This window comes from Ursus maritimus, unplaced genomic scaffold, assembly GCF_017311325.1.
Source record: "Ursus maritimus isolate PB19 unplaced genomic scaffold, ASM1731132v1 scaffold_12, whole genome shotgun sequence".
In the NCBI taxonomy this organism is placed as follows: Eukaryota; Metazoa; Chordata; class Mammalia; order Carnivora; family Ursidae; genus Ursus; species Ursus maritimus.
The window spans coordinates 70,472,820-70,483,006 of NW_024423564.1; the positions used below are offsets into that span (position 1 = coordinate 70,472,820).

At 61.2% G+C, this 10,187-nt stretch overlaps 1 protein-coding gene across 2 annotated transcripts; it reads left to right on the forward strand.

The window, feature by feature from the left end:
- The first annotated feature begins 354 nt into the window (after nucleotides 1-354).
- On the forward strand, nucleotides 355-5,854 carry CLDN19 (claudin 19). 2 transcript variants are annotated; one of them, XM_040627432.1, is made up of 5 exons: nucleotides 1,625-1,727; nucleotides 2,600-2,756; nucleotides 2,919-3,083; nucleotides 3,194-3,278; nucleotides 4,905-5,854. In XM_040627432.1, the coding sequence occupies exons 1-5, from the start codon at nucleotides 1,704-1,706 to the stop codon at nucleotides 5,065-5,067; spliced, it is 594 nt and encodes a 197-aa protein (XP_040483366.1). In that variant the 5' UTR covers nucleotides 1,625-1,703; the 3' UTR covers nucleotides 5,068-5,854. The 2 variants fall into 2 exon arrangements, with proteins under 2 accessions (XP_040483365.1, XP_040483366.1); XM_040627431.1 differs by lacking the exon at nucleotides 2,600-2,756 and having other exon boundaries at nucleotides 355-1,727.
- The last annotated feature ends 4,333 nt before the right edge of the window (nucleotides 5,855-10,187 follow it).

Genomic DNA, 10,187 nt, shown 5'->3' on the forward strand with positions numbered 1-10,187 from the left:
TGCCCCTTGTGCGGAACCGCAGGCCAAACAGCGCCCACCCCTGCCCCCGGCTGCTGGAGCTGCAGGCCATACCAGGGGCCCACGCCCTGGGCGGGTGCACAGGGCAGCCATTGTCCGTGCAGTGCCTGGCACACTCTCGTTTGCATAGCCACGTGAAGAATGCAAGGGAGCAGGCTGGGGACGGAGTCTCTGCAGAGGGGGGCCCGGGCTGTGGGGGAGGAAGCCTACGGGTGAGGGTGGGGGGTCAGCCGCCAGACCCTGCTTTCCCCCACTGTGGTCCAGGAAAGGCAGGTGGGCCGCTGGGGATGGAGGGGGCAGCCAGGGGCTGGCCGGAGTGGGAGCAGGACTGTGACATTCCCTCTGCACCCACGCCCGGTGGAGCCCATGGGGCCAAACTGAACGTGAGGGGATTGCTAATGAGCTCGAGGAGAGTTAAATATTCCCCTGCTCCAGAGGGCTGAGCTGGGATGGGAGCGAGAAGGGGAAGGCGGGGCGCTAGGAGGGGCCGCTTGAACCCTAGGAATGTGCAGAGGCCACAGCTCCCCATCAGGCCGTTCTGGAGCTGGGGGCCAGGGCCCGGGGCCTCCAGCCCCAGCAGGAGCTGCTAAGCCAGCCAGCAAGGGGATTAACGGCGCTGAACAGTCTGCCTTCCTTCAGGTCGACGCCAGAAGGTCAGGGCTGTCTCCCACCTCCCTGTTCAGGCCCCTTGCTGGCTGGCAGCCAGGTCTGGCCCAGCCTTGATGCGGTCCCTCTTCTGCCCTCCTCAGATCTCAAACAGACCCCACAGTGCATATTCCCTGGCCTGGCCGCCTCTGCTTTTGATGCATATGGCCGCCCAGAACCCGGGACTCCCTCTCCCCAACATCCAGCCCACTCTCTCCACATCTGGCCTCAGAGCCCTCTCCAAAAAGTTCTCCCTGATGTCTAACTCTAGTCTTACCTGCTGCAAAGTAGAATTCCATTTTCTTTCTGTCCTACAGTCAGAGGACAGAACACCCCAAAGGGCAGGTCAGCCATGCAATAGCAAAATCCATCCTCTCAGGGCTGGCGCTTGAGCAGGAATTAGAATTGCAGGACACTTGCATGGTTCCTAAAGGGGGTTCCCTGGCAGGAAGGCCCTGAGGGCAAACAGGGTCACTCCTCCCAGCCCCTCCCCCTCTCTATCCCTGGGAGGTGGGGCAAGGGCACCCACCTGGGCCGTGGCCCCGCCCCCCGCCCCCAGGAGCTCTGCTGGGGACCCTGCCCTGGCTTAGGCAGCTGCTGTGGGCGGGCCCCTGGCCTTTCCAGCCCCTGGGCCTCCCCCTGCATTCTAGAGCCCAGAGCCGCTGCCTTTGCTGCTGCTGCTGCCGCTGCTGGGCTGCCACCTCTCCTTCTCAGCCTCTGGCTACTCGCTGCTCCCCCAACCCCCACCCAGCAGTTCCTCTTACCTGGCCATGATCCCCGCCCCCCCAGGGACCCTGGCCCAGCCCTGAGCCCTGGAACCTCCAGCCGCCTCCCCTGGGCGATGGCCAACTCAGGCCTCCAGCTCCTGGGCTACTTCCTGGCCCTGGGTGGCTGGGTGGGCATCATCGCCAGCACAGCCCTCCCGCAGTGGAAGCAGTCCTCCTATGCGGGCGACGCCATCATCACGGCCGTGGGCCTCTACGAAGGGCTCTGGATGTCCTGCGCCTCCCAGAGCACCGGGCAGGTGCAGTGCAAACTCTATGACTCACTGCTCGCCCTGGAAGGTAGGCCTCCCTCCAGCTGGGTTGGGAAGGTGGGATGTCGGGGAAGGGGAGGTCCAGAGCAAGCTTGCCCACAGCCGGCCACCTGCACTGGGCTCCATTCTCCAGCCCCCTGCGCCCGTGCGCTTTTGAAAATCCAGGCCAGCCTGGCGCTCCGTGGAGGGCAGGTGCTCTAGGCTCTGGCAGCCACGGTCCAGATCCTGGCTCTGCCACTATCACCCTCGAGGAGTCGCTACCCCTCTCTGTGTCCTAACGTCCTCATCTGCAGAGGGGGGCACTAGGACTTTACAGGACTGTGGAGGCTTAGATGAGGTAGAGGAGTGCCTGGCACTCAGGTCCCCTCCACCTCTCCCCATACTCTGTATGCAGACAGCTGTGCACACACACCTCCAGGCCAGGCCTGCCACCTAGACAACATGCCTCCATTTGGGTGTGCCCACACACACACACACACACACATGCCTGTGCACACAGGTGCTTGGGCACATAGGTCCCTCTCCTTCTCCTGGGGTGTGCATTTGAACTTGACAAGTTGGCTTGTAAACAGGAACCACTGCAGCTCCGTCCCCGGCTCAGGGCCGACCCACCCACCCCCTGCCCAGGGCGGCGCAGGCCTGAGCCGGGCCGCTATCACACGACCCTCCCCCACAACACCGTCCAGGCCGGTCATCTGGTCTCCTTCAGGAACCCAGCTCCCCTGAGCTGCCCGCGGCCCAGGACTGATCAGGTGTACGGCTGCCATGGGTGACCCAGAGGCAGAGGGGAAAGTGACCAGGAGCCAGAATGGCTGATGGGGAAGGGGTCCCTGCCTGAGAGCCAACTTGGGGCTGAGCCGGGCCTCAAACACCCTCGCTCCCTCCTGCTGAATCGGCCAGGCCCTGGGAGGAACTGACCCCGCTGCTTGCGGGGGTGGGCCGGGCCCCAAAGGGAGTCCCACCGCCGGAGAGCTGTGGACGGGAGAAGTAACACTACCCTGGCACCGTACACACCACCTGGAGGAACCTGCAGGGGTAGTGACCAGCGGGAGTAGAGGTGAAGCTCAGCCCCACACCCTGTCCTCACGGTCCCCTCACACCTGCTGCAGGCAGCTGCCCAGGAGGAGCTTCCGGCCCCTGCCCCAGCCCCTTCCCTGCCGGGCTCCTCCCACCCGCCCACTTCTCCCAGCGCCTGCTCAGTGCCCCCTGCTCTGCCCAGGTCACATCCAGTCAGCGCGAGCCCTGATGGTGGTGGCCGTGCTCCTGGGCTTTGTGGCCATGGTCCTCAGTGTGGTCGGCATGAAGTGCACTCGGGTTGGAGACAGCAACCCCATCGCCAAGGGCCGCATCGCCATCTCTGGGGGTGTCCTCTTCCTCCTGGCAGGTCAGTGTTCCTGGCTCCCTGTCCGCCATCTTGGTCATGGCAGGTGGCCCCGCTCTGGGTGGCCAGCCGGGGGCCAGAGCAGAGCTGAGCGCTCCCTCCTCCGTCCTTAGGCCTCTGCACTCTGACAGCCGTCTCGTGGTACGCCACCCTAGTGACCCAGGAGTTCTTCAACCCCAGCACACCTGTCAATGCCAGGTGAGTGCCAGGGCGTGGCTTGTACCGGAGCGAGCTGGGCCTCCCGCTCTGCTGCCTTTGTGCAGCGGGGCATGTGGAGGGAGATGGAGGGGCGGGGAGCCGCGGGTGCTGTCCCTGAGAAGCCGCTGGAGTGGGGAGCCAGGCAGGGCGTGGCCGAGCCCTCTGAAGAGGCGAGCGTCCTGTGGAAGACACCGCAGGAGCTCAGCACCCTGGATCCGGGTTGAAATCCCAGCTCCGTGTGTGCTGGCTGTGGGAAGGGCGAGTTCCTGTCAAATGGAGCTGGGACCCAAGGACCCAGCTGACGTGGTTGTGAGGGCTCAGTGAGATGTTGCAGGGAGGACTCGGCACAATGCCAGAGCCCCAGAGAGCACTCAGTAAGCCCCTCGCTGTGACTCCTGCCCAAGGCGGCAGGTGCATTGGGCTGGGAGATGGAGACTTGACAGGGGCAGATGGGGGCCTTACAGCCAGAGGAGGATTTGGTCCCCATCCTGGGGTGGGAGGCAGCCAACAATCCTCCTGGCTGTGGCATGCAGCATGGTGGGGAGAGGTTCAGAGATATTTAGGAGCTAGAATGGCCGAGACTAGAAGGGACTGTAAGGATGAGGGTGGGAGGGCGGGATAGGGGGTCTGTGAAGAGCCTGGGCCCACCTGGCTCCACCCCCGACCTCTCAGCTGTGCAGGAGCAGAGGATGGGACAGTCTCAACCCCAGATATCCCAACAGACCTTGGGCCCTGGGTTGGAGGGAGAAGGGCTATCGCAGTCAGGAGGGCCGGCTGGAGAAGACAGAGGTGTGGCGGGGGAAGAAAAGGAGGCCACGGGCATGGCGAGCGTTCCCTGGGGCTGGTGGCTCTCGCCACAAAGATCTCCAAGCACGAGGCAGCTCAACTCAGAGACAGATGCGGGCTGGCCCTCCTCCCTGTCCCTCCCTCCCCCAGGCACCTGGTATGCAGGCCCGTGCTGGGCCCTGGGGACACGGCCCAATCCGTGCTGTCCACCCTCGAGGCGCTCCCGAGGGAGCCAGGCAAGCGAGGAGCTGAAGGCCCCCCAGGAAGAGTCAGCGGGAGGCACAGCAGGAGGGGTCAGGGAAAGCCCCGGGTGGGACGCGGCCGCTCGGGTGGGCCCTGAAAGCGGAGGAGCGGAGGAGGCGCAGAAGGGGGGACGCTCCGGGAGGGGGCGCCTCCAGCAAAGGCACGGAGGCGGGGAGCCCGGGTGGGGGGCGGGGTGCCGCAGAGAGGCAGTGGGGGTGTGCAGGCTGGCGGTGGCCGCAAGGCTGGGAGTTCCGTGGGCCGGAGGCGGACTGAGACAAAGGTGGCAGCGACTGCCCTGCCCCTCCCCACGGGACTCGGCAGCCCTCCGGGACCCCCGCCTCCGGCCGGAGGGGGAAAGGGGCCCGAGTCTGTGCGGAGCAGGCCCACTGCAGGGACCCCTGGGTGGTGGTGATGTGCTGGGTGGAAGGCGGGAGGAGCGATGGGCGTGCCGCCGAACTTACCGGAGGGACCCAGGAGCCTTGGGAGGCCCCCAGTCCCCGCTCCCCACAGCCTGCACGCCCCCCGCCCCCACGTGGGGGTCCCTGGGGAGGGCGGGCTTGCAGCCACACCTGATGCTGTCCTCCCTACCCCTTGCAGGTACGAGTTTGGCTCGGCCCTGTTCGTGGGCTGGGCGTCCGCCGGCCTGGCCATACTGGGGGGCTCCTTCCTCTGCTGCACCTGCCCGGAGCCTGAGAGAGCCAACAGCAGCCCGCAGCCCTACCGGCCTGGCCCCTCGGCTGCGGCCCGAGAGTACGTCTGAGCCCCGCACTCCTCCGGCCCCTGCAGCACCCTGGCCAGGGCCAGTAGGGCACAGCGCGCCCCGCGAGCTCGGTTCCCAGCCCGTAGGTGCACACGCGTGTCCCGGTACAGGAGTGGACCCGTCTGCACAGCGCACGGGCACCAGCACGTTTCCTGTCCAGGTGCCGTCGCTTTCCCAGGACGGCTTATTTACTCCCCGCAGGGCGACATGAGTGTCTGCTCTGTGCTGGGCCCTGGGATCACAGCCACGAAGACGACCCTTGGTGCCCCATGCCCTGGGGTGGCCGGAGCCTTTCCCCTCCGCAGGCTGACAGGCTCCTCACAGCAACCTCATGCAGGGGGCAGTGCCAGGATGATGAATGTCCCCCTTACATGCGAGGAAACAGGTTCAGGGAGACCAAGAGGCTTGGCCCACTGTTCCTGAGTTCAGGTCTCAGGCTCTGCCGGTCCGCCCAGCACCGTGTGGACACCCACAGGCATGGCTAGGCCAGCACGCATCACACCCGCCCCCAGGAATGGGCCCCAGGGAGGGCTGCCGTGGGGGCCTGGGTGTGACTGCGCCGGTCAGTCCCTGCGTCTGGACCCGCACCGCACAGCCCCTGCCCGCCCCCCTGCTCACCCCACTAACCAGCTCTCCTCTCTTTTGACTTTCAGACCAGTTGTTAAGTTGTCCGCCTCCACCAAGGGCCCCCTGGGTGTGTAATGTCCAGGTCCCCAATTTGTCCCCTGCCACACCTGGACTGTGTGTTTGTTATTTTTTGGAAAGAGAAGTGAACATCCAGCCCCAAGTGTGGTGTCATTTGATGTGTCCCGGGCATGGCTACAGTGGGTCCTGGCTTGGAGAGGTCAGAGCTGGTCCCTGGGGTCTTCGGGCGTAAAGATGGGGAGACAGACCTGCAGGGTGGGTTACACGGCACACCCCATGCTGATCGGGGCTCCGGTGACCTCCCTAGCCTGATTCTTACCTCAGAGCCGGGGTGGGGGCACACGGGAGAAGCTCACCACATGGAGAAGGACCGTAGGGCCTTTCAGCCACTCCGGTTGTCCTGAGCAAGGTTGCAAGTCCCTAATGCTGCCCCTTCCTCCACACCCACCCTTCCTCCTCTCCAGTCTGCCGAGATCCCCCTCCATCCCTGCTCTGGATCTCGTAGAGAGGGGCGGCCTCAGGCTGCCTGCCTGTGGCCAGCGCCCCATCCTTAGGCAGAAGGGTGAGGTCCCCGCTGGAGGGGCTTTCAGTTGTGAAGTAAGATACACCTTAGTATGGAAGGAGGAGCCGTCCTCAGAGAGATGTAGGGAAGATGAACCCCCATCAGCACCTCCCCTCATGCTCAGGCCTCGCCCGCCCCAGACATCCTCCCTGGCCCCGAGTCTCTGGCCACCGACTGCCCTCTGTCTCCCATCTGGAAAGAGCTGACCATAACTGTCCCCGCCTTCCTCAGCCCTCCTCGGCCAGCTCTGTCTGGCTTCCTCCAACACCCGTCTGGTGACCACAGCTCTCACCGACTCACTGAATCCCCAGGAGGTGGCTGGGCCTTCTCTCCCGAGAGTGGCTCCAGGGAAGTGGAGTCAGGATGACTGTCACGACGCCCCCTTGGAGGTCAGGGATGGGAGGAGAGGCGCAAATGGTGGAGCAGCTGTGGGATTGTGGGCGCAGGGCCCGGGCCTGGCAGCTGCCGCACGTCCACGGGGGCGCCTCAGGAGTGGCCGTTTCCTGCAGCCTGGCCAGCCTCTGGCTACAGGGGTGGGTGCCTGACGCTTCAGGGGCTTCCAGAGCGCTGCCCCTCGAGTTATGAATGAGACTACAGAAGAGTCTCTCTGGGTCCCAGAAGCCATAATGCAGCGGTTCTTGCTCCTACCCGAGCTTTCAAGTCACCCGGGGCTCCGGTGCCCGGGCTCCGCCCCGGACATGCCGACCGAATCGGCCCGGGGTGGACCCGGCATCGAGCTCAGTCACCTCCTGAGGGACCACGATGTGTGGGCACCTCTGTGAGGCCTACAGCTCAGGGCCGTGGGCGCCACATTTCTTGCCACTCTGCGGGCGTCGGGGAGGGAGAAAGGCACCTTCGTGACGAGGAGAGCTGAGGAAGGATGAGAGGAAGGCCCGTCTCCTTCTGCCTTTCCTGAGACCGGGCTGCTCCGTGAGGTCCTCACATCCCCCCAGTAAATACCCATCTTTTTGCTGGAACAGTTTTGAGTCTGACTTCTGTCACGTAGAGCCAAAAGAGCCCCGACGGACACCACCGAATTTGGAACCTGGAAAGTGAGTGTCTGGGTGAGGGCTCCTGTGCCGGGTACCGGCTGAGCAGGGGGGGATGTGGGGTCCAGAGGCTCGACCTCTGCGGGTCGTGCAGGACCTCCCTCCTGTCCCCAGCTGGGGATCTGGCAGCCCTAGCTCTCTGGTCACAAAGCGGTGGCCGGGACACCGTGTGCGTTCTCCTGAGGTTCAGCGTCCACCAGAGGCTTGGGCCTCGGTAGGACAACATTGGGATAGAATGTGCTGGCTGCTGCCCGTGAGTTTCGGGGAGAGGCTGCAAGAGAGGTGAGCTCCATGCCACTGGGGGGGCCTGACCACTGCGGGAACAAGCTTCCCTCTGGTCCTTCGTGGGGGTGCCCTTCTGCCTCTAACCAGGGACTGGAGGGGTGGAGAGTCAGATCGCTGCACGTAGCCCCGTGAGCTGGTTAACAGCACAGTGGGATCCTGGCCACGGAAAGATGCCCAGGGGAAAATTAGAGGAGTTCAAGCGTGGAAGAGTTTGGGAACCCTGATCCGCCAGGCCTCTCCTGAAGCAGCCGTTTTCAAGTGTCTACATCAAGGTCACCTGTGCGGCCAACGTGCGACAGGGCCAACTTTCCAGGCCTCCTGACCGCGCTGCTGTTTACTGTCCCAGCCTCGGGGCTAGAGGACTGGGCAGAGACCCAGGGAGGGGGTCAAAGGGCACGAACCGCAAGCTTTTGCTGATGTTCATTAACAGAGTTCTCCCGAGAATGAAACCGGCAGGCCATAAAAATAGTTTGGGGAGGAGAATACCTGTGTTCTCAGCCAGTGATGGAAACCCAAGTAGCATAAGCAGAGACGGTGCTCAGCAGAGGGAGGAGCCTGGGGCCGTGGGGCGGGCGACCTGGGGGCCCATCCGGTGCCCGCCGCGAACATGGACGGGGACTGAGTGGCACATGGTGTCCGGGAACTGTTTTTGTGTTGTATGTACTGTTAATTCTGTGGGATAATGACACCGTGGTTCGTTTGGGGTTTTGTGAATCCCTGCGTGTTAGAGGTGCACGCTGAAATGATAGGAGGCTGGGTTTGCTTTAAAATAGCCTTAAGAACAAAAAGGTCAGGGGCAAGGGAAGGTCGGTGAATGCCAGTGATACTTGGGCGTTCACTCTGTTCTCTTCATTTGTGTGTGGGTTTGCAAATGAAAAAACAAAAAGTTACAAATGCCTGTAAGTTTTGCAGGTTGTGCAATGTAACCACCCCTCACTGACCCCTGGGACAGAGGTGACACACGCTCTAGGGACTCCTGCTACCTGGAAACTTGGTAGAAACACAGACTCTCGGGCTCCACCCTGCACCAGGTGACACGGGCGCGGCATTTTAAGGAGATCTCCGGGTGACTGGTGGACACGTGTTTGGGAAACGCCGATCTAGGCTAGTGAGGGAAGAGCTGTGTGGTGCGTTGTCTTCCTCCATCATTTGAATTCCAGATACAAGGAAAGAAGTCAGGGTATGACTTTGTCTAGAGTTGGCATGATGATAGGAAGCCGCGGCTAAACCCGATCCAGGGGAAAGTGGAAATGAAGAAAGACAATGCCCAAAGTAGTGCTTCCCGACTCCCCTCATAGAGCACATAAAAATAATATTTGGATCAATTTATGAGCACGTTACAGGCGGTTTTATTCTCGACAACGCTGCTGTGCAGAACAACTAAAAATGTTGGGCAAAGAATTCTTTACAGGGCATCAAAGGGAAGGGCTGACACAATGCTATGAAATCACCAAGTCGACACCCAAGAAGGACTGCCTTTCGTCCACACAGAGGCCCACGTGGTGACCACAAAACTGAGTCATCCACGGCCGCCAGTGCCGAAGCTGAGTTACATATAAGGGAATTGAACAAATGAGTAAAATGTTGGAGATAACGGGAGCCAGGCTCTCCACCGCCGGAGGACACACCTACAAAGATGAAATGGGGCGACTCGAATGAACCCTGCGGTGCTGGATTGGAACTGGAGGTACGTGGCCTTAGTATATACTGAGATGAATACTGAAGTAGCCCTAGCGGCATGTGTGTACATGAGTGTGTGCGAGATACCTACGTCCACATACCTAGGAGTTCTGCCTCCTAGAAAAGCCTAGAAGCAATGACAACCCAGTGGCAAGACCATACCGTGACTTCGGAATACCGTTCGCCACAAACAGGTACCAGCACTCTGCGGAGGAAAGGAAATAATAAGCCCGAACACCCCGATGTTCCAGAAAGTAAGACAGTGCTTGAGGAATAACGGAGACACGACCAAAGGATGCAGAAACCAGATGAAAAGAGATTCCCACTCGCTTTATCTGGGACGAGTTCAGTATCAAAATAAATAATGAGAGTAATGGATTTTAACTCCGTGAGTAAAAGAAAGAATCCGTTAGTCCATACTGGTACAAATAATTAAACAGCTGGGGGAGGGAAAAGCTCTACAGTAAAATGGCAACTAATATAATGGCAACTCTTTATTAACTAGTCAGCATAAGATATTTAACATGCAGACGTATCTTCATCAAGTGACGAGTTCACACCACCAGCAACAGGGCAAGGCAAAATTCGTGTCTCTCGATACAGCGCACCGAAAAGAACACAGCGTCATTGCTGTGACATTCCTGCTAAAGGTGGACCAACTGACCCGACTTACGACAAGACAAAAAAGTCTGCATGGAGGCTATTCTACAAGTAACTGCTGGGCTCCTCAAAACACGTTCCGGAAGACAAGACTGACGAGACTGAGAAGACAGGACAGTAAACGCCGTGAGCTGTCCCGGACCCAGATAGGACGTTCCTGAGACAACCAGTGACATTTGAAGCGTGTCTGTGGTGTAGATGGGTAGTACCGTTTCTCAGTTAATTTCCCGGATTTGATA